The 23,307-nt window shown below is 43.1% G+C and overlaps 4 protein-coding genes and 1 long non-coding RNA gene across 7 annotated transcripts in view; 1 reads left to right on the forward strand and 4 right to left on the reverse strand.

The window, feature by feature from the left end:
- The window catches only part of cdr2l (cerebellar degeneration-related protein 2-like), a 24,019-nt gene extending 22,372 nt beyond the window's left edge, over positions 1-1,647 (reverse strand). Inside the window, exon 1 of one of the 2 annotated variants that reach the window (XM_019868288.1) lies at positions 1,293-1,647. In XM_019868288.1, the coding sequence (XP_019723847.1) occupies positions 1,293-1,371 (79 nt within the window). In that variant the 5' untranslated portion in view covers positions 1,372-1,647. The remainder of the gene's footprint in view (positions 1-1,292) is intronic. The other variant, XM_019868289.1, reaches the window with a different exon arrangement.
- Positions 1,648-2,380: 733 nt separating this feature from the next.
- Positions 2,381-12,825, reverse strand: recql5 (RecQ helicase-like 5). Its single transcript, XM_019868361.1, has 19 exons — positions 12,585-12,825; positions 12,278-12,399; positions 11,675-12,196; positions 11,464-11,560; positions 11,266-11,377; positions 11,026-11,188; positions 10,831-10,913; positions 7,679-7,891; positions 7,513-7,606; positions 6,801-6,837; positions 6,587-6,645; positions 6,357-6,427; positions 5,940-6,030; positions 5,699-5,851; positions 4,267-4,829; positions 3,830-3,872; positions 3,524-3,742; positions 3,345-3,417; positions 2,381-3,175 (listed from the first exon to the last, which is right to left on the reverse strand). Exons 1-19 carry the CDS (start codon positions 12,694-12,696, stop codon positions 3,045-3,047), a joined length of 2,958 nt encoding a protein of 985 aa, XP_019723920.1. The 5' UTR covers positions 12,697-12,825; the 3' UTR covers positions 2,381-3,044.
- LOC109514909 (uncharacterized) lies at positions 8,593-10,506 on the forward strand. Its single transcript, XR_002168078.1, has 4 exons — positions 8,593-8,846; positions 8,944-9,058; positions 9,832-9,950; positions 10,025-10,506. It is a non-coding gene; the product is annotated as an uncharacterized LOC109514909 (long non-coding RNA).
- Positions 12,826-13,429: 604 nt separating the features above from the next.
- Positions 13,430-17,741, reverse strand: LOC109514908 (E3 ubiquitin-protein ligase TRIM69). 2 transcript variants are annotated; one of them, XM_019868363.1, is made up of 10 exons: positions 17,610-17,741; positions 17,018-17,146; positions 16,008-16,109; positions 15,272-15,373; positions 15,015-15,149; positions 14,790-14,927; positions 14,677-14,725; positions 14,544-14,570; positions 14,396-14,422; positions 13,430-14,304 (listed from the first exon to the last, which is right to left on the reverse strand). In XM_019868363.1, exons 2-10 carry the CDS (start codon positions 17,075-17,077, stop codon positions 13,745-13,747), a joined length of 1,200 nt encoding a protein of 399 aa, XP_019723922.1. In that variant the 5' UTR covers positions 17,078-17,146; positions 17,610-17,741; the 3' UTR covers positions 13,430-13,744. The 2 variants fall into 2 exon arrangements, with proteins under 2 accessions (XP_019723922.1, XP_019723921.1); XM_019868362.1 differs by having other exon boundaries at positions 14,677-14,731.
- Positions 17,742-18,237: 496 nt separating this feature from the next.
- On the reverse strand, positions 18,238-23,304 carry LOC109514839 (uncharacterized). The gene is made up of 5 exons (XM_019868239.1): positions 23,023-23,304; positions 22,143-22,252; positions 20,093-20,185; positions 19,290-19,460; positions 18,238-18,806 (listed from the first exon to the last, which is right to left on the reverse strand). Exons 1-5 carry the CDS (start codon positions 23,171-23,173, stop codon positions 18,627-18,629), a joined length of 705 nt encoding a protein of 234 aa, XP_019723798.1. The 5' UTR covers positions 23,174-23,304; the 3' UTR covers positions 18,238-18,626.
- Between the last annotated feature and the right edge of the window lie 3 nt (positions 23,305-23,307).

The raw sequence follows: 23,307 nt of genomic DNA on the forward strand, positions 1-23,307 counted from the left end.
CGGCTAAAAACGCCTTACTATACATGGTCGTTTTTTTCGGCTAAAAATTTCGGCTAAAAACGCCTTACTACATATGGTCATTTTTTTGGGCAAAAAACGCCTTACTATACATGGTCATTTATTTCGGCTAAAAATTTGGGCTAAAAACACCTGAATATACATGGTCGTTTTTTTCGGCGAAAAACGCCTTACTATACATGGTCGTTTTTTTCGGCTAAAAATTTCGGATAAAAACACCTTATGGTCATTTTTTTCAGCTAAAAACGCCTTACTATACATGGTCGTTTTTTTTCGGCTAAAAACGCCTGACTATACATGGTCGTTTTTTTCGGCAAAAAATGCCTTACTATACATGGTCGTTTTTTTCGGCTAAAAATTTCGGCTAAAAACGGCTTACTACATATGGTCATTTTTTTGGGCAAAAAACGCCTTACAATAAATGGTCCTTTTTTTCGGCTAAAAATTTGGGCTAAAATCACCTTACTATACATGGTCATTTTTTTCAGCTAAAAACGCCTTACTATACATGGTCGTTTTTTTTCGGCTAAAAACGCCTGACTATACATGGTCGTTTTTTTCGGCAAAAAATGCCTTACTATACATGGTCGTTTTTTTCGGCTAAAAATTTCGGCTAAAAACGGCTTACTATATATACATGGTGGTTTTTTCCTGCTAAAAACGCCTTACTATACATGATCAAAACGACCTCAGAGGTCACCAGAAACACAGGAAGAGCAGTGCTCCTGGGGCAAATTCATGCAGAATTAAGGTTGCGCAAGCTACAGCAAAGCTACCAAAGTCTGGTCTGGACTGGTCGTGGCTGCCTAATCAGATCAAGAAAAAAAAGGGGGGGGGGCTTAATGATCTCAGACTTTGGTGCAGAAAAACACTGAAGTGGGATGTTCCTGGTGTGCAATGATGAGCCACAAAGCTGCTTTGCCTCTCTGGGTCAGCGGGTAATCAGGAGCTGGGGTGATGCTGAGGCCAGCAGGTCCAATGAAAGGCATACGTGGATTAATTAAACTCACACTATGCTTGGAGTAATACAGTTCGAGCATTACATTTTTAATGCACAAAATACAGTGTATATGTGTTAACTAGCCCGCTTGCCGGACACATAAACACCACATCTATCGTGGAGAAACGGGTTGGCTATTTTTAAAGGGGGGAATAGCACTGACAAGATGAAAATAATTGGCAGCAGAGGAAGAGAAGGCAGCCTCACACACTCTTGCATCCAATATGAGACATTTCCACCCCCGCGTCGTGAATCGATAACCATAAAGCCTCACCTTGCTCCAAGTCATGCTGATCGTACCACGGCTCTTCTTCCTCCGTGACAAACTCCTCCATCTTGCCCGCACGGAGCATCGAGGCCGCCCAACTTGTTGGCCGGTGATCGGCTAATTCGCCCCGCGGCTCCCCCGGAAGTGACAATCCACAAAAAAAACGGAGTGACGTTACCCTCCCCGAGCACGTAGAAGCGTTTGAAACAAAAAGAAGAGCGGCGCTATGATGGAGGAAGGCTGGTCAACGAGTCTCCATCAGCGGGCCGCGGCGAGGTGCGATAGAACAGAGGTGCTTCTTATGCGTTGGTACCATCAGCCTTTGATGAGCATCATGCACGTCCACGCTTCTGTGCAACTGAGGCGTTCAATGGAGCTCGGGAAATGCGACATGCAGAGGCCCAAGTGTGGCAAAGCTCATATTCATAAATATGCCAATAATGAAATCACTGTCGATGTAAGACAGTAAATTCCAGTGTTGTGGTTGATTTATTTTGGAATTAAAAAAAGTTTAAAAAAAAATCAATATTAATTATAAAAGTCAAGATTTGAGCATATCAAACAACATAGGCCAACATAAACTTTGCTTCTTTAGGATCAGAGCAAAGATGTATTTTCATAAAGAAATGCTTAACTTATTTTAAATACAAGTTTTCAAATGATTGACAGGCGACTCTAGGTAGCTTCAGAAAGGTTGGGTTGAACCATTCTGGTATGGGGGAGACTCGAGGTTTTTAGGAGAATGAAATTGAATAGCCTACTAAATGTGAAATTAATTTCACGAACATATATTTTCCTGAAATGTTTAGATAGTTTCCTAATTTTAAGACATTTTTTACACAGATGATACTTCTTAAATATGATTTAAAATCTCAGCCACGAGCTAGAGTACCTTCACGAACCCCCAGGGGGTACGCATACCTACATATAAAAACCACAGCACGAGTAGCTCGAACAGGGTGCTTCATGTAATGAAATTGGACTTTTTATATTGAACGAGGAACATTTGAACGCAGCGCTCAACGAAAGGTGACGTCACCTTTTACATGACAGCGCACACAGCATAGCCCTCCAATCTGATCAACGTCGATATGTACGGCCCAGGTGAAGACGTTCGGCTTTATTAATCATTACAGATCATGTGACCTGCATTAACATCTCTTAGCATCCTAACCACAGAACCCACAAGGGGGTTGCCTCCTTCATCCAAGACCCCACTCATCTCCTGCACCGATTATTCACATCTGTACGTGTAGCCAACTTTATGTTGGCATCCATGTGGACGGCAAAATCGGAATTGCACAGGGGTCCCAGCTGTGCATATGAAAACCACTGGGAATGCCGTTGTCATTGTGTATTGAAAAAGTAAACACCAAGGATCTCTGCGGTGGGGATCCTCTTTGGCTTATCTTCCACAGCCCTCTTATGGTTCATTTGTAAAATATTTAAAAAAAAAACAAAATTAAACATGAGCATTAAAAGGACAGAACATTTCTTTCTTCGCGTAAACTGTTAACGTAACAAAATAATTTAAATGATCTTCAACAGTCTAACACTTTGAACCAAAGCGATAACATCGTGTGTTATTCATATCTTTCATCCATTCGTCCGTTCCAGATTCAAGAGCAGAGCATCAAAAGTTCTAATACCCAAACATTTGAAGTTGAACCTCGTCAGTGAGTGTGCATGCACAGAAGCCTGAGCTAATGTGACCAAAAGAAGGCACTAACAGAAAAATCCCCCAAATGATTCATTTCTTCATGGCAGTTGCTGATCGGGTGCGCTTTTACAATAGTCCCGTCTTTTAAAGTCTTTCCAGTCCGCTTCACTCTCGCAGCGTTTGACCTCGCAGAAGAACTGCCTGATGAGCGCCTTGGCTTCCGCTTTCACTGAGGGCCCACAGAGACAAACGAGTGAGAGAAAGCAAACGTCCAAAAGTATTTGAAAAGTTCTTACATCGCCGCGCAAACGACTTTGCGTGTCACTCATAACTTACAAATGTCATCATCACAGTAAATATTTTTTATGGAAGAAAAACTTTGGGAGCAAAAATCTTACCTTGACCCTTTCGAACAGTCCCCTCCTCCGCGATAAGGTGGGACAAATAGCGAGCGAAGGACTTGAACAGGTCCTACGACCCAAAAAATAAAAATAAAAATAAAATAAGAACACGATCGAGCTTGCATAAGCTCCCCTCTGGGATTTGGAAACTATCTTGAAATGTGCTCATCTCGCACCTTGCTGGCAAACTTCCCCCGAGTGTAAAAAGGGTCCAGGTAGCGCACCACCACGTTAGCCGCCTCTTTCAGTGTCACAGCTGTCGTTGACTCCTTCCTCGTTTGTGCGACACTCGGACGTACGGCGGGGTCGAAAGCGACTTTGCTGTCGCTCTTGCCCGCCAGGCGTCCTCGATTTGCCGGAGGAGGCTCCTCTCGTACGGCTTCCTGAGCGCACGCCTGATTCGAAAAGTGTCGATAGTCAGGAGGGAGGGAGGGAGGGAGGAAGGAAGGGAGGGGGCATCCTAAAAACTGACGGAGATGGACCGATTGTGTCACAGCTGGATTGTGGTCTTCTGTTGTGTTGTGTCTGAGTGAAAAATGAAACAGCTGCAATTAGTACAAGTGAAGACGCGTGCTAATTTCTTTTTTTTTTTTTTTTTGTTAACAGCACTCGGAACTGACTTTCAGCATAAGTGTTCACCACGATAACTTCCCAAAAATTCCAACAACGGTGGCATAAACATAAATCAGTCAATCAAAAGATGACGACACTGCAAACGCAATTTGTGGCATTACATCAGTGCTTTTGTGAATCACTGACGTGGTAACAAGACACTACAAATCAAATACACGTATGCATAATTAAAGGTTAATTTGAATGACTGAATTAAAAGTTAACTGTTCAGCCCGAGTAAATTATTTATCACATTGGAGACAACGATTACTCAATAATATACGAGTGGTACAAGAGTGTGTCTTACTCTGTGGCAGACTGTGGATTCAGTTCCGATGTTTGCTGAACCATCACATCATCATCATCATCATCAATCACCGTTACACCCAGTCTGTCCTGTGCTGGCATCGCATCCTGAAGAACTGGCTCCATAGCACCACTTTCGCCCTCCAAAGCGACAGGAGAGTGCTGCTGCTCCAGGTCCGCGTCGTCATCTGAAATCACGATGCTGCTCTCCGGCGCTTGGCTTTCTTTCATTGTTTGTGACTTGACAAAATAGTGAGAAATGCAGTGGGAACTTTTGGAAGCTTCCTCCAGCTTCTGCCGCTTCTTGCTCCAGGGTCTGCCTGGCTTTGTCGGGCTGCTTGAGGGAGCGGAAGAGGCAGCGGAGGAGGCCGTGGCGTTCGCTCTCACCCGGATGGATGATGTCACAGCCAAAGGCTCATCTGACCAATTTCTTTGTGGAGCCCATCGAATTTGTTTTTCTCGAACAGACGGGCTATCCACCATCGAGCCGCTCAGCAGATCTTTTGCAACCAGAAGGGGGTTGGACGAGCCCCTCTGGCCTGCTCCAACTCTCTTCCGCTTCATCTGGAGGGATGAGGAGCAAAAAAATATAGACATAAATAGTTGGAACCCCCACACATTTGCCGCTCACTCATCAAAAACTCAGTTTGTTGCAGTCGCGATTCAACATTCGTAAGGAAACAAAAAGATTTTCCTTTTGGTTTTAGCAGAAAATTGCTTCAACAAGAAGTGTTTTGTTTTTTTTGTTCAGGCCAAAGTAAGGCAAGTTAAATGTAAGGCTTTGTAATTCCGCTCGAAATGAATCCGAGACCACCTTCACAATGTTCCCAATGTTCCATGTCCAGAGTTGCAACAGGAAATAAAAAATGTGCACCGGCCCTGAAGAGTCCCGACTAAATCCACAAGGACCGCCCACAAGAGTTTTCCACAAAAACGGGGGTTGGCTCCCCCCCGACCCCCAAGATAACAAAACTTTACTTACTGTTGGAAAACAAATGTACAAAGTGGTGAAGAGATGCTGAAGCGCGAGGATTTGGGAGTCCACTGTATTTACAGTCTTGAAATTCTACATATGTGCTCACATATAAACTTTTGAAAGACAATTTTTTGACATTCTAATGCCAATCAAGCCCTTATTTTTACATTGATGGATTCAATGCCTGTGAAGACTTTAGCACCCACGTCCATCTCTGCAAAGCCAAGTATGATCAAATATTGCTCTGGCGCCATCTTGTGGCATCTTGGTCGGGCTTCAAAACAAAATCTTGGCATCTACAAGTTTTGGTTGCCATCTGATGGCATCCATGGGCAATTTATTGGCATGTGACGAGTCAGCTACCCTCCCTGATGCGAGTACCACGAGGGAGCCAAAGCAAATTATAACAACTGGTGGAAACTTGGTTATATTTAATATGTGAGGTGCGCCAATTTACCGAGTAGACCTCAGAAGCAGATTTGAACCCATGCAGATCCTCAGAAACGGAAGTAGAGGGGGAAGCTTTGTCTTCCTCTTTTAGCTCGGTGGCGCAACCACCGAGGCTCTTCTCCTCCTCTCTGACAGCGGACCCTTTCTTCAACTCGGACACCTTGGAGTACAAAAACGAGAGTCAAAATGGCAGTGGTCAATCCTGATAGAAATCTCAGCAACATCATCATGCGGGGGTTGGGCAGAACCTTCTTGAGTATTGCCGCTTTGTACAAGTTGGAAGACTTGCTTCTTTTGAACACCTCAAGTTCAATATCCACGGCTAAGGATAGTGGATCACTGCAGTGAGAAGATGCAGAATACGCTAATTATACAAACATGCTTTATAAAAACTTTTTGGGAGCACGGGGTTGATACTGTTTGGATATTCTCCCCTCAGAATGGGAAATTTGGGGGTAATTGATTGCCAAACATTTCTTACCAGCTACCGAGGTGGACTGAATAAACATTTCCAAACAGTTCTATCCCTTTAATTAGGGCTCACCTGTCCGTGACTACATGGGCCCCAACAGAAACAAGTTGTAAAAGGCCGGTTCCCAACCTCGCCCATGTCGGAATCGAACCAAAACTCTCGCGACATTGTTCGTGTGCGTCTGCATATTTACCGGAATGACTCGTCTGCCCCCTGGTGGCCATACAATGCCTCTTGCAAGAGTGTCAGGCAGTGCTCTCTGGACTGAAACACAATTGACATCCTTCAAGGCTGTCCACATACACGAGATCCCTTTAACACTTACGCCGTCTCTTTTCACAACTTCCAACACGTGAGTCACTGAATTCCTGGAACTGTGCTAATTAATGCCATCGCTATGAGGAATGTGTTTGTGCTGTGTACCTTCACTGGGAGCTTGGGGATCCGCTGACTGCTCGCTTCTTTCAGTGGGCAGTCAGCATCTACAGCGGGGAACAATTGAGCCTGAAGATTACTCTCAACAACAATAATAACAATAATTTAAAAATAATAATAATAAGTGGCTCGGATAATACATGGATGGATAATAATAATAATAATAATAAAGTATGACTCTTAATAGTTACTCAAGTTTTACCTGGAGGAATAAAGTCATCTCTCTCACTGTCAAGTCCCTAAAAATAAAAAATAAAATAAGACGAGTGCACATACCGAAATTAAATACAAAGCAGACCGATTCACATATGCACTGCCAAATCGATGCATTTTAGGTGATGATCCAAAAGAAAAACCCATTCTAAAATGTTACTATTCCACCTGTCTGTCATTCTGCATTGTATATTATAAGATGGAGATGACAACAAACCATCGCTCAGCGAACATCAAATTGTTTGGGGTCACGGTTTCCCCTACTAGAAATTGAAATACACTCGAAGAGACTTCAAAATCGATTTACATTAGCGCCCTCAGCATAAGTGTAATTTCTTTGTACATATAAGGGGGGGGGGGGGCATCTGCTTGACTGTAATTTGCCTTGATGTCCAAACTGATATTGTGTTCATTTGTATTTGTCAGCATTAATGGAGAGCAAACGCTGTCTGATACCAGTTTGTAAATAAAGTGAAGCAAGCGGCTGGAAATGTCTCGCAGGCCCGTCGAGCTGAGGAGCAGCTACGGAGTTGTCCGGCACACGTCTAATGGCTGAGGATTATTTTATTTTATCTTTGTATACCACAGCTGGCCTTAAGGGAGCCCACGATGCCAACAGCTGCTGAACACATGTTGAGAGGCAAAACACATACGCTGCACACACACGCAAACAAGTTTGCATGTGCATGCTGGTAAATTACCTTCCTTAAGCTCATCTGCTTCTTGAAGAGATCCGAGAATTCCTTTTTCCTCTTGGCTTCGTCGTCACTAATGCTTTCCCCTATTTCCTCAAACCTACGAGGTGCAAAGTGTCACAAAACCGTATCGTGTGAAGGCGGCAAATCCATGTCAAAAATGTGAACTTGCCTCTCAAAGCCGTAGCCCTTCTTTCCCCCTCCGTAAAGCTCCGGATCAAAACCAAACGCCTTCCTGGGCTCTTTGCTCTGAGCGGCGATGCTGGTGTTGCAAACGGCCTCCAGTTGGGCTCGCACGCCTTTCGGGTTGGAACAATAGTCGCAAGCACCTGAGCAGTTCGGCGGCTGGTCCCCGAAAAACTTGGAAATGGTGGCGTGGCGGCAACTAAAGGGAAGACAGGCGACATATTGGCAAGTTCATATAGTCTCGATTTGAATCTCAGAACGCGTCTACAAGTTATTTGGAATGTAGTTTTGCTCTGATGGCTTTTGTGCATGGGTTGTACACACGTGAGTGACCATTGATTCCGTTTCAAACTCAAACGCCCGGCAGTTCACCACCGTAGTCGGGATGGCGACGATGGCACGTCAAGTAATTCATCACTGACTTAATCAATGTACAGAAAAAAAAAATTCTACACGGTATAGTACAGCGCCGTGTGTTGAGATCTGTAAATCTGAAACACAAACAGCCTTAAGTGATTCAGTATGTTGCTATTAACCACATTTTTTTTTTCTTTTTCTTTAAATGCTGCCTTTGTTTACATCCCATTCCACTCGACATTCCATTGCGAACGTGGGAGGGACAATTTCCCCGTCGACCAGAACAATTGACAACAGGGAGTTGAGCTCTACCTCCAGACTGCTTTGGAGTGTCGTTGCGCTATCTAGTGGGGAAGTGAGCGACAGCTTCAACCGGTAAAAAAATATTGAAAAATTAAGTGCTGACAGTTCCAGTACGTATTTGAGAACCGTAACTGCTTGTCTTCATGTTTTCTACCGACATTCCTATACTGTTAAATAAGGGGAAAGCAAGCCTCAGTGAGAGCCCGTATTACGCAACAGTCTGTCTTCACACAAGCGAGCACACACACACACACACACACACACACACACACTCGCGCGTGCGCACGCACGTAAACAAAGGCGGTGCTGGGGGCCACGTTAACAACATGCAGACTACCTTGCAGGAAAGGGGGACGCTGCTAACGCAGCTATGAGAAGACAGACAGAAAGTGTTTCCACAAAAGAGGTGGGGAAAGAGGGAAGCACATAAAAAAAGACTCTTTGCGACTCCCGGCTTGGACTGGAAAAACAGCTTCGGAAGAAAACAAACTGCAGTAAGTCGTGTTACACTCACTAAGAGCTCAACCTAAAAAGCCAAAGTGGACAAAAAGCAGCATGTTGGTTTTATGCTCTGTGTATTTTTTCTTGCAGATTATCATCTGTTCCTGAAGAATTACATCGTATCTCCTAATCTTGGTATGGGGGCTAATCTGAACTCTGGATGATGAACTGCTCGTTCCGGCAACAAAAACAACGCACATTCCAGGTAAGACCTTCAGGGGGAAATACCATGCTGTCAACCGGTCTGCTCGACACCGACTTATCAATACTTAGAGTCAGTCGAGATTTGCGTGCCGTGTGTGGAAACAAAGACAAGTGCAGGTGAGTCATTTTGGCATTTGTGCCAAACTGCAAATACTAAAAAGTGGCCTTCACACCCGTGGACAAAATTCCGGGTACCCCTCTGTTAAGGAAAGAAATAAGAATAAAAGGAAAGGAAAAAATATGTAGAAATAATACATGAAAAATGTGATGAAAATTAACAAAGGAAAATCTGACGTTGCTTTTGAATTGTGGTTCAACAGATAGAAAAGTAAATAAACTGATGAAACAGGCCTGGCCGAAAATAGGCGCTATCCCTAAAGGTCACGCTCATTGACCTGCCGGATGAGGAAAAGGACCCTGTGGCCAAAGCCAAACTGTTGCCAAGGTCTTTCCAATCTGGACCTGGATTTGATGCCATTACATTCAGTACATTAGCACTTCATGGTGTCAAAATGAACTACATTTGACCACTTTCTGTTTTTATGAGTGCCAATTGTAAGATTGCATTTCCCCCTAGTGGTGACACTGTAATGTTGATGTCGTACCTGAATAGGGCTGCTGTTGATATTTGGTACCATGGCAGGCCTCACTATGACGGGAGGCCTCGGGTATATTGACCCTGCAAAAGACCCCTGACATTATCATAAGGGTCTCCAAGCAAACTATTTTTGAGCGTTCCGACAATGTATGCTTTGCTTTTTGTTGCCTCATTAGGATGGAACCCAAAGACCAAGCGGTGAATCTCCTCAGCAAAATTTGGGCCAAGCTACAGAGTTTGCCCAGTGCCAACCCAGTCGAGTTGGGGGGTTTCTTCATCCTCTTAACATTCATCTGTGAGTCTCCGCTCTCTGGTGTGAATAAGGATCTGGACTCTGGTCAAACTGAATGTTTATTTGCTCTCCTGCAGTGGTGGTTGTTGCCATGGCCGTCCTGATCTGCACGACATACTCTTGTTGCCGCTGCTGCTGTTGCCGCAGGGACAAAAAGGAGGGGGCAAACATTTGAAGGCATCTCAACTACACCCATTTTAAACACCAGTTCTCATCATTAAGTTCATTTAAAGCACGCAAACTTCAAAACAGGATTGCACCAAGGGCGCCAAGTCTCACAGAGACAACCTGTGATGGGACTCAGGCAAATGAGGTCAGGCCGGAGGGTGAGAAGAGGCCCCGCCCTCAAAAGCAACTGACACAAACAATGATGCCCTGACTCAATGCTCAACACACCTTCTGAAGCTGACTATCAAGACAATCGACATTCCTTGAATCAGCCGGGCGCACCGAGCTCCTGGCTGGAGGACAGGACACAACCAAACCATAATTGAACATGTCACCACATAAACTGAAGTTGGGTTAAGAAAACATGACGATTTAGGTCAACGTGCTTTTTTCTTAATGTATTTCAGAACAAATTCAAATATTTTTCACTGCCTGCTTTAACTTCATTCGGAAGGAATGTATTTGATTGTAACGAGCTGCTGTTGGCTGTTGGAGAGCATCCGAAAACCAGAGTTTTGCTTCTTAACTAGTCAAGTCTGCCCCCTGCTGTACAGAAAAGGAAATGAACACAGTTCGTTTCCAACTAATCCTTCCTTATGAAACACTAAAAATGTAGTGGTCAATGTACAAAGCAAAGTGGTAGCTATTTGCCAAAGACATTTGCTTGACTATACTGCTACAAGCCAATAAGCACCTGTGTGACATCATCTCTTACCTTTCCTGCTCACAAAAACGCACCATGGCTTCAAAGTCTGTAATGGCTGTTTTGTCCGATTCCTTTGCAGAATTTCGTTTTTCCTGCAGTCAAAAATCACACCTTTTAAATGATGGTGAAATTATGGTGAAATCAAGAGAAGCAATGCTTTTTTTTTTCCTTTCTTAATACTATAGTTGTTGCTGCCATACTGACCCTTTTTCGTGCAACCTCCTGATTGATGAGGAACATAATTTGCTCTTTGTCTTTCCGGGAGTAATAAATGCGACATAGGGACGGCAGTCCATCTCTTCCCGCTCGCCCGGATTCTTGGTAGTAGCTGGCTATGGATTTTGCAAGGTTCCAATGGGCAACAAACCTGTGGTCATAACAGAAAGGCCCCTGTAGCTATACAGTGATTTAAACTAGATGGATGGAAAAAAAAAAACGCTTTACCTTACATTAGCCTTGTCTACACCCATACCAAAACTGATGGTGGCTGCAATAACAGTCACTTTTCCCTGCATCCAGTCACTCTGTGCCTCTGTGCGATCTCCTGTCTTCAGACCTGAACATAAACAAAAATAACAATTAGTACTACTAACCACTTGATTCCCAGTCTCTCCATACCTCCTACAGTAGAAGAAGACTTACCAGCATGATAAGGCTTTGCCAGGACACCGAGTTTAGTAAGATGATGGGCTACGGTTTCACAACCTTCTCTGGTCCGACAGTATACAATCCCACAACCCTGTTCGAGAACATCATAGAAGTCAGGATTCTGCAGGACCAAATACCTTATTTCTAAAATACTGTAGGTGTCAACCGGTTCTATGCTTGTCTTGATGCATTATAAACTACCAACCTGTCCATTAGAGCCACCACCGCGAGCAAGTGCCTTCCGAATGAAAGCATGGAGGTGAACAAAGGGGTTTGGAAGAAGCTCGCTGAAGATGACGTCATAATGCAAATTACTTCGAAAAACCGGCGTACTGAAAGACAGCGGCAGACGCAGCTTCAGGGACTGAGCAATGTCCTCTTGGACCTTTTTAGGCGCTGTTGCTGTGAGTGCTACACAGGGAACCCCAGGCAAGCGAGCACGCAATTCACCCAGTTTGAGGTAGTCTGGTCTGAAATCATGACCCCACTGGGAGACACAGTGAGCCTCATCCACTGCCAGATAGGACAGCAGGCCCCGGGAGCACAAGTCAGTCAAGTAAGGCTGGAATGATGGCGAAGCTACCATCTCTGGTGTGATGTAGAGTAGCTTGAGCTTTGGGCTCGCACTTTGCAAATCTGTAAGAATCACACGGCGCTCGCCTACTGCGAGCTTGGAGTTGATGGAGCAAGCAGGGATGTTCAGGGATCTCAAGTGGTCCACTTGGTCCTGGAAGAAAAAACACAGAAACAGTGGTGAGTGGCAAATAATTATAGCAGATTTAAAAGTGGATTATAAAACTGAACGGACCTGAATAAGAGCAATTAGCGGGGAAATAACCAGAGTGATTCCTGCAGCCAGGACAGCAGGCAGTTGATAGCACAGGGACTTTCCTGCCCCAGTGGGCATGCACACAAACACATCCCTGCCACCTGCAGAAAGACACACCTTTAAACTTTCTAAAACAACCTGTCAGCAAGATTTCAGATCCACCGTCACAGCTAACGATAAGAAACAGTGTATGTTCCTTTTTTGTTGTGCCTGGGCTAAATTCGGGCAATCAGAGGAGATTAATGCGCGGGAGCAAATCCATCATTGCACTTGATTATTAACTTACCTTGGATAACTGCTTTGACGATATTTTCCTGCACTTTAGATCTAAAGTCCTCGAACCCAAAATGGGTATTTAAAGCTTGTTTTAAAGTTAGTGTTGTTACTCGCGCCTCCATTAGCAGAACTCAGTGGTTGCGTCGCCCATTGATGACATCATCGCTGACACTGTAAATAATCCTCTTTTAACTTTGTTTCGAATTGGTAAAATATTTAAATTGAATCCTCCTGGCAGTTAAATTATTTAATTGGAAGACTTAGTAATGAATAAAACTGTTTTTGACAACAAAAAAGAATATCCGATGATTACAACGTAAACGAGTTTTTTTTAAATACTGCAGCCTACTGAATTTGTAAAAATAATTTTCATGTAAAACACTCGCTGAGTCGCTGCTGTTTTATAATAAATTATAGACCTGTTCAAAAGTTAAGTCATTTGAAATGACAACTTATACCATCCTTACCATTTTATTCAGTCTAATACGGTGTAACTGCAAACAAATTGTCACTTAATTCGTCCTCAGAAATGTAGATATATTTTTTAGACTTCCAAAGTGGTTGTTTACTGTGGAAAAAAATCATGTTCAACTCGGCACCCTTGGTCAGTGTTAAGTAGGAAGGGTACATGATGAATTTATTTTGCGAAATAATTGATAGAAGTTTGTCAGTAATGTGTTGCCCACTGCCAAACAGCATGATGGTCAGTTTCTCAATATTTATATTTGTATATTTTGCTTTTATTTTGTATATATTTTATCTGCATTTATTTTACATTTGTCACTCGGCATTCCGCCGCAAACGATGATGATCCTTATAATTACTAAACAGTTCAATTAAACAAGAGACAGCAAGTACCATCATTAATTTGCTTTATTCAGTATATGATTACTATTACAGTACACGACAATGTATATTCTACAGTTCTCCTTCCAAACACCAAATATGTGAGCACAGTTTTCAATTTGATTGTAGGAACGAGGAAAGTAGCAGCAGCATAGAGAGTGGTCACACCTTGAAGCTATTTTTTTAAAGCACAACAATGGGCTCTGACAGCAGGATCTTAGATTCCTCCCAGTGATTAGTATATTTGCATAACCTTGAAACCTTTATATTCCTTAATAGGATATCTACTGGATATATTGAAGGAAAGGTTGACAAGGTAAGAAATCAACCCCACAGGCAGGATGTGGCACAGAGACATTGGGTTTTGGCTTCAGGAGTCCTGATCACCAGATCATTAATGATCTCCACTGTGCCAAACAGTGGGAAGAGCTTCTCTTGGAAGCGCTCATTGTAAGTGTAGATGTGGACACGTCTGTCCGCGTCATAGAAGGACAGCTGGCCACCATCGTAGTCGAGGTAAACACCCACCTTTCGAGGGATGAGGCCTGGCGGCAGGGCAGTGAAGGGCACGGTGAGTGCCTTAAGCTCAGTGCCCCTTTCCAGACGCAGGGTGAAGTAACCCGTGTCAGTGTTGAGGGATTTGAAACCTTTCCTCAGAGCGGACTCCTTGGCCACGCCCAGCCGCCAGTCTCGCTCACCCACCTCCACCTCCCAGTAGTGGCGGCCCGATTCATAGCCTACCATTCCAACAGCGCACCACCAGCCATCGAAGCGCTGGTGGTAATTGGGGATATCTTTCCTCTCAAAGCCACAACGCATCCTCTTCTCATCACCCGAGATGAGAAGATCAGGATTGGCTGTATCTTGGTTCAGAGTCACTTCCACTGACACAGAACATACAATTCTTGAATTAACAACAAGATAGGCAACGTGAGGTTGATCATAATATAAACGCTGATAGGATTAACACTGTACCTGCAGCATCTGTGATCCATTCCCATACTGCCCAAAAAAAAAGCACATTTTATTCCAATAAAGTGGTGCTTGAATATGTTTAAACACTAGAAATGGTTAGGTAAGTGTACACCTGAGGTGGTTGTCTAACGATCAACAGACCACTGACCTGGTTGAGGGATGTAGGGTATAGCACCTGAAAAAAATGCAGAAAATCAAAAGATGGGAAGTTAATCATAAAACAAACCAAAAAAATTAGATACATACCTAAAAAATAAACACATCGAACATTTTGTTCTTACCAATCTTTGTTTTCTGCTTCCACATCAACCATTGCTGTGGGATTGTATCCTGTGGGTACAAAACGAAAGCTCAGTCTTTGCTATGATTGGTATCAATTCAAATATGTACCGACCTTATCTGAATCCTGCAGCATCACAGTCCACAAAACCAGCTCCATGGCACACAGAAGGTTTGGCACACGGCTCCAGCGCCAAGCTGAACTCAAGTCCTCCAGGATGTTTGCCACCATTTCCCCCGGCCAAACACTTTGCTAAATCACAATCAATTATAATACTTTTTGAAGCGCGGGTCAAATTGACTAAATTTGGGGAGGAACAAATCAGTTAAAGCTCCTTGCCTCAGGCTGAGCTTTCAGGTCTTTCATCCATTCGAGGAGGTCTAACTTAGCCCTTTGCATGTCCTGCTGGTTAGTCAGATCGCACTTTTCGTCACCATCAGTTTCTGGCCAGCCATCGGTCTGCATGGGCCTCTTCTGCGGACAAAAAGGCACGCCGCATGTGTTACTGTGGGTAGATGTGGTGTAAAACCCTGAACCATTCGTGATGGATCGCATCTCATATTTCCGTAAAAGGACCATTTACTCGGAATAAGTACCTTTCTCCCAAACATGGATGCCCATTCGAGTATGAAGACCCAGCAGAGAGGGGTTGGCCAAGTCTCATCCTTGTTCCAGATGTGCTCCAGGACTGATGCACTCTTCAGTGGACACAGAGAAGCAAGTCAGTGGTGGTTTTGGTGGAGAAAAAAAAAAAAAAAAAAAATCACACAATCCGCTAAGGTCAGTTTTGCAATAAATACTGTGCTTTGACTCTCATTTCATATCTGATTTCATGAATTCATTTCTGGTAATTCATCATCATCTCCTTTGGTCAGGCAAGTCCTGGAAAACATAACACTCTGCAAATCGATGATCCCTGGCAGTAATTACATTTACCATCGTCGATACTACCATGTGTCACAGTTCTTACAAGAGCACACATTGGTAAAGCTGTAGTTTGCAGAGGCGCTACGAGTCTACCACCGAGTGAACACCTTCGCCCAAAAAATATGTATTCCTCCCTGCATTTAAATAAATTCGCTTCCATGACCACGTAGGAGGAAATTTGGTAAGCAACCAGACAAAGTAGGACAGATCGCAGAGGCATTTGTACTCTCTTTTGGTAGATCATCATAATTAAAAGATACTGATGCATAGGTGAGTTGACAGGTCACATTACTACAACATCTGAAGAGACACAACTACATGAGTTGATTTGCTTTGACACCTCTGCAACATGCTGTCACCAGTTGACTATAATGACAGAACCGGTGTAGAAAGTGGCAATTACACCTGGCACACTCGGCCAAGATCTCGAGCCAGTTCCACAATAAGTAGCTGCTCTTCATCCAAGTAATCTGGCGTCTTCTTTTTCTTGGTTTTGATGCTCGATGTCTGAAAGGCAAATCGGGGACATTTGTCTGTAACAGATTTGGGGTTGCAAAGTTGACATAGAAAGAGCTTTGAGCACTTTAAGAGTGCTGACGAAGTGACGACCTTACAGTTTTTGTGCTCCATTTCTAAAGATCCCATCATGCAAACTCGAATAGATTAATTTTTTTGAAAGGCTTAGGTTATACCCCCCCAGCCCCGGATAACACCGGGGTATTTTGAGAGTTACTCTGTTTGTGTTTTTTTTCTCTTTAATTGATTTAATGAAAGAAAAAGCAAGTTAAGCAACCTTCAGGTGCCATTAAAAGCTAGTTTTGGAGACTGTGGTGTAATTGCTGCCTCCATTTCAGGTCAGACTGGTAAGGAGGTATCAGACACAAATTGTCTCTGTTTACCTGTCATCGGAGAACCAAACCCATCCCCATCACATTTTGTGCCACGTTTCACGTCCGCACCAATTCGAGAAATGCAAATGCAAAAGGTGGCAAGAGAGTTATTATAACTCTCTTGCCATTCTCTTGTTCTCTTGCTCTCTCTCTCTCTCTCTCTCTCTCTCTCTCTCTCTCTCTCTCTCTCTGTTTTTTTTAGTCAATTGCATGCAGCACCACACCACAACATTAATTAGAAATCCAAAATTGTCACTTTCTGGAATGCAATCATGATAATGATTGGGATAATAATATTTTAGTAATAGTGTTTGTGTGTGTGTGTGTGTGTGTGTGTGTGTGTGTGTGTGTGTGTGTGTGTGTGTGTGTGTGTGTGTGTGTGTGTGTGTGTGTGTGTGCGTGTGTGTGTGAATACTTAAAAATACTATTCGATCAACTGACTCATTCATCAAGGTGACCCGTGGGCCAAAAGCAAATTCAGTTTACACATTAAACACTGGCGCACTTTCTGGAGGACTGAGTTACCTTTATTTTGACTGTCATGGTTTTGATGGGTTCAGCAATGAAGTGAAAACATTGAAACATCTTGTCTGCCTGTGGTGGGAGTCCTTCCCGATGAATGTCGCAAAGGGTAAGATTCGTAACGTGACAATCCTGAAAGAAAATGCAAATATATATATATATATATATATAGATTGTGTTACTAATTTGGTCCGTAACTTGCAATGGTAAGGAAAGGATGTGTGCTACACTGCAGTTAGAGAAAGGGGGTGTCCTCCACTGTAGAAAGGCTGGTCTCCAGTTGACTGCAGGCTGCAAAGTACGAGCTGCAGGTGTATATATATACATATTTCCCATATACTTTTTAGGGAAATCTTTCAAAAATGTTCAGATGAAAAACACGTATAATGTTTATTAATGTGCGCGCAATGACCGTGCAGCTTTCCTCTCCGCGCCCGAGCGACCAAGATTTCGACGTCTACGCACCTGACAGGCGACTGCACCAATGCGCAATATAACACCGTGCCTCCACATTATGCACGTTACCTTCATTAAAAGGGCTCGTACATCGAACTTTTTTTGATGCAGTTTTAGTCGTGAAACACACATTACCTACCTTTCTTGTCGCACGCCACAGGAAGCAACTCAGTTCGTCCTGTCCTCGCGTAAAAGATGAGGAGTTGCACTGCTTGCTGCAGCGCCCGACCTTGTTTACGAATCACACTGACGCTCGGCTCTTCGGAGAACTTCGGCTTTTCCCGTCGTTTGCCGGCATAACTATGGGCAGACTTGGCAGCCATGTTTCTGAGGTCATGATGAGGTCGCCACTGTCTGCTATTAAATACACTAAGTACCTGTGCTAATATCGATAGCAAATAATTTGAACATTGATATCAGCACTGGTACTGTCAAGGTGCTGTTGTAATACAAACAAATGTCAATACATTTGCTGCAAAATGTAGAGATATTTGTTTAAAATAGGCCAATATGAAGGTATTAATCAATCAGAAAAAAAAAAATCTATATATATATATATATATATATATATAAAATGAAAATATCTCAAAATCCTGATATGCAAGAAAAAAAATACACCTGCTGTTGACCAGAACAATTTGATTCCCATTTGTCTTGTGGTTTTTGTTCTGAATGAATTAAATAATGTAAACATCTGGGCTGTCCCCCAATTATTTTATGAGCGGTTGAAGGTTGTGTCCCGTCAAAAATTGTCCTACAAATGGAAATCAGAAAAAAAATGTTTTTTTTTGCACTGCACAAACAGCAAAGCTAAAACTAACTTTCACAGACACAATACTTTTATGAGCCAAAAAATCCCCACCCAACACTCCTTTTTTGGCATTTTCAGTCCTTCGGGTCACAGTTTTCATGCAGTCTCTATTTCACCATCCTATTCAAGTTGTACCAGCATCATTAAGTCTTTTTCACGGTGTGTTGCACAAAAATGTTTGCAGCTCTTCTTTGGTTGCCCAGCTCCTCATATCCCAAAGTCAGCCTTGAGGTATTTCAATCAGCACATTTGTGATGAATGTTCCAAACCGTTTTATGGTTTTTAAATTCCACCCATTTGTCCAGTTCTTCTCATTCATCAAACGTCTTCCGGACTCAGTTAGTATCATACAGGAAGAACATTGTCGCTGCTCTCAGAGTTGTCTGGACGAGGTGCCTCGTTTTGAACAGCAGGTGCAGAGGTGGTGTGGTCACTCAGCGTGGGCGAAGCATCCAAACTCGGTGAGAGGATGTGGTATGGAAGCTCCACAGACTGACGGACACTCTCCTCATATGATGGAGGTGGCTGTGAAGAATGTTGGACAATAAGAGACCAAAGATGAACACTTTGTGGGCCAAAAAAAAAAAAAAAAAATGACCCGAGTACAAAGCAGCTCTCTTGGACGCTGCTTGTGTGCTGGCTTTAATTATGTGCCTTTTTCTCATTACCTTGTTTGCTCAAGCGAGTCAAAAGTTCAGCGAAAGATCAACACTGTAAAACCTTGAAACGTGGCCGCCGGCAATGAGCGTCGGATGAGCTAATAGCATGTTTTGCGTATTGGGCCCTGAATTCAATCTGTCTTCAAATGAGCTCTGATTGTCATGTATACAATACTTTTATGATTATCAGCCCTTTGAAAGCCCAAGCTGAGGGCCTGCCATATAAGCGTCATGATTATTATAATGATGGAGCAACTTCATCTTGATTTCCAATTTTTCACATAAAACGTGAAATAAGACTCCATCGTCATCCAGCAAGCGTGCCTGCATCGAGTTGTACGCATCCTACCTCCGTCTCAATGGGCCCATTGAGGCCAAAGCGGTCTGCGATCATCATGTGGATCTGCCTCTGGCGATCCTTTTTTCGGACACTTTCGTAGGAGGGCAGCCGAGGCAGGGGGGCCTCCAGAGAGGGCAGACTGTAGCTGGAGGGCAGGCCGACATAGAACAGCTGACTCCCCTGCACATATTGTCACACACGGGCCATAAAACACAGCAAGGTCGTTATTCGGGAACAGAGACACATGACACGTGTTGTCATATGCCAATGATTGTCCAGGTAATGCTTTCCAGCCTTTTTTAACCGAACCACAACGCGTATGTGTCTTGGAAACTTTATTATGAATAATGAGTCTATCCAGGGACATGGTAATTGTATTGTTTGAAAAGTGCATACAGAGTGTATACTATGAGGAAGATTGTCTCGTGATAATTTAGTCGGCTTCCGTGCAAAAAGTAATGCAATGCGATCAATAGGAACGGGTGCATGTATTTTTCCTATATTTAATGAATTCTTTGACAATTGTATGCAGGAGCCGTAAGCCATATTCACAGAAACGGCCACAATGTTTGTTGATTGTCTTATACTTCAAGGTTTTATTTATTTTAAAAAAAATCATGTTCCTAAGGCAGCGTTCCTGGGCAACGCTGAAAAATAAACTGAACATGACACACATTCACTCGCTTCTTCATTAGTTTGCACAATGCCTAACAAGATCCACATGCCTAACAAGATCCAGTACAAGAGCGATATTAAAATCGCACTTTTACAAATAATGACGTTCAGTTTGCTTCTTCGAACAATACGCTTACATCAGTGACGCTGGCAGCTGGAAAGCGCGTCTGCTCTAAACAAGGTGATCCCACCAGTGTCTGTCTGCTGCTGTAGAACTGAGGAGGAGCATCCTGTAAAACAAGAAACGATAAAAGCATGTGGGGAAAAAAAGGAAAAACATCTGTCAGCCAATAAGTTGACTAAGTACTCCCAAATGTCAGATTTTTGTTCCTTTTGGCCTGATTTTCATGCCTTGTTTAATCACTGTGGACACCAGCCACTTTAGCAATATCATAAATTATCTCATCTATAAGACCACCACCCTCTGAATTCCATGCCCCCTCCCATTCCCACCCCCTTTTACATCACAACCTGTCAACGTCTCACTATATGAAGTGTTGGCATCTTTTGAGGGGGGAAAAAAAAGCCTGCGAGGAAAACGAGGTAATTGTCTTGTGTCTAAATGAGTCTCCTTTGTGTAGGGAACAATATGGCGTCCTACTGTGTCATCGGAGTCCCTAGGCAACAAACCACACAGTGTGGCCTTTTCAGCATCTCTTCATTCCCCTTTTAACTGCGGTAGGTACCGCTTAACGAGCACACTCCACTACACATTATGACCATGTATGTCATTTAGGGCAGCAAAGTCAATTTGTTGTCTGGCTAAATTTAGCAGGATGTTAAAATCTGAACACAAGTGGAGTTTTTTTTCATATGATAATTCCGGGTTGCGTGGAATTATTCAACTTTTCCCAAGCCATGATGCACAATGGCGTCACTTATATTTTCAAGGATGCGCGCCAATGACCTTTGCCATAGCCGTCAAATCATTTCGGTGAGACCAAGATGACACTAAAAAAATGTAATGTCAGGGGTAATTTTCCCTCACTGGCTCATAATTTTAAGAGGCAAAAACGGGAAAGAGAGAAAAAAAAAAGCAGAGTTGTCCTTTTGTCTCAGCCATTGACTCAGCTTGTGTGAAAAAGCACAACCGTGTAAAATCAGCAGTGAAGTCGGGGGAGGATTCCAAGGGCAGTGTGCCTTTTTCACGGACGCAAACTCAAAAGGAGACCTATTGTCTCCTCGCGTCCCCAACACCCACAGTAGGATCTATCCACTATTCATGGTCCAAACTGAGGCAGGGGAAGGTATGTGACGATGAAGTCGAAGACATGGAAATGTGCCACAACGACACAATGAACAAGTGCATTTGCGTTTGTTTCCCTTGTCCGGTCTTCACTCTTCTTCAAAAACAGCGCTGACAGCAAAACTGCATCATGGTTCTTCAGTCACATTTAAATACCGCCTGCAAGTTATTCTAAATGATGTCAAGTGTTTGGCTCACAGGATGGGGATGGACTCTTGACCAGGCTATGTGTTCTCTTATCAACCACATGTGGCCAAAGCCTCAGTTCAACTCAGTTTGTTCTTGGTGAAACGCTCTGTTAGTTCTTTGGTGCGTTTAAACGCTGTCTCCGGTAAAACAGTAACTGAACAGAGTTTCCTGTCAGTTGTGGTGAGGGAGCTATGAGTCATGTGACTCATGCCCCTGCAATAAGAAGATAACGGTCAAACTTCACCCTGAGGGACTCAAAGAAGTGAGGAAGAAGTCAGGAAGAGGAAGCAAAAAGAATGAAAGCGTAACCTCTTTGGCGTGTTTACATTTCGCCAGCGCTATCACTGGCAGCTTTACAAATTCCATATCTTTAGTTGAAACAAACACTGAACAAAAATACAAATGTGTACATGCCACTGCTGTTTAAACTTTTGAACCCAGTTTTTTTTTTTTTTTAATTGCATCGATGCACTCTGATGTGAGTGCCACATTTATCATTGTCAATGCAATTGGCTATGGCAAATCCAATATAAGACAACGATGATCATATCAGATTTAATATAAAACTTATCACACTGCTCTGCAAATTGAATGTGACACTTGCTAATTGCGACACACTTAGATCACATGGTGTGTTCGGGGCTTGGCTTTTAGCAGTTTCAAATCGAAACAAAACATGCAGACCACTTCAAAAGCCCACTCAGCACAAAAGGGCCTTTATTTTCCTTTTTCTTGTTGTTCCAAGGGCTTACCGTATCTGCATGCGGCCCCTGATAGGAGCACAATCTGCAGCACTGAGGATCCTTGCGGTAAATGATGGACAGGAGCACCGCAATCACAACAAAAAACACTAGGGAGGAAACTGCGTGACAACGGGAGAAAAGAAAGGGTTAATCTCAGATAACCAGGACTCTAGTTTCTTGCTTTACTCCCGTGAAACAACTTGCGAAAGACCAACGATATAGAAAAAGAAAAAAATAATGCTTTCACAATACAGTACTTGAAATAAAATGAAGTTGACTCAATTGGAATTCAATTGATTGAAAGCCTCTTTATATACGATACTTGAATATTGTATTTTCTGTGACGTACCTGCCAATGAAGAACCGTTACAGTTTTGATAGTAAAGGCTAATAAAGGATAGCACACCACATCAAACACAAAACACCTTTTTATGTGGCCCATAAAGCAAATACAAGATGTCCACCTCATGTTTCTTGTGAAGTGTTGGCAGAAAAAAAGTTCACATTTTCCTCACTGAAACTGGCTTGACGAGCATTTCAACTGGTTTTACAAGCATTTATTTTCACCAAGCTTTTACTTTGACGATTCACCAAATCCCTTCCTATTGTCCATGACATTGGATTTGAAATGAAATGAATTGTAAAAATGTATAATAATAACATGATCAAGTGATTATACAGTTGTATGAGGGAAAGTTTAACACCCCTGCTATAGTGTTCCTACACATAAAAAAAATGTAAACCATCAGTGCTAATTCATTCAAGAAATACAATGGCATCTCTTGTTCCACCGAGAGCTATTATATGAAATAATCTAAACTTGATCACAATGCAACAAAGGGAAAAACATTGTTTGAAAACAAAAGAAGCGTTTTACAAATGTACTCACAACACGCAGCGACCACGGTGAGTTGATCCGATGTCATCTGCAAGGAGGGAATGGTTGGATTTACGGTTGCGGACATTTCTGCCGTGTAAACACTTAATGTTGCTTTCTGAGAAGTCCCCGAACCCATCAGGTTGAACACCAAAGCTGTCATCTTCTTAAATGTGTGCGTCCGTACAGCCGCAAAGCTTCGGAGCCCTTCCACATGGTGTAATCCAACAGGCTGACAGTCCACATGCACTCTGCAAACGGGATCTCCAAGTGTCCGGCAGTCTGTAAACACACCAC

The sequence above is a fragment of the Hippocampus comes genome, unplaced genomic scaffold (genome assembly GCF_001891065.2).
Source record: "Hippocampus comes isolate QL1 unplaced genomic scaffold, H_comes_QL1_v1.1 scaffold314, whole genome shotgun sequence".
Classification (NCBI taxonomy): Eukaryota; Metazoa; Chordata; class Actinopteri; order Syngnathiformes; family Syngnathidae; genus Hippocampus; species Hippocampus comes.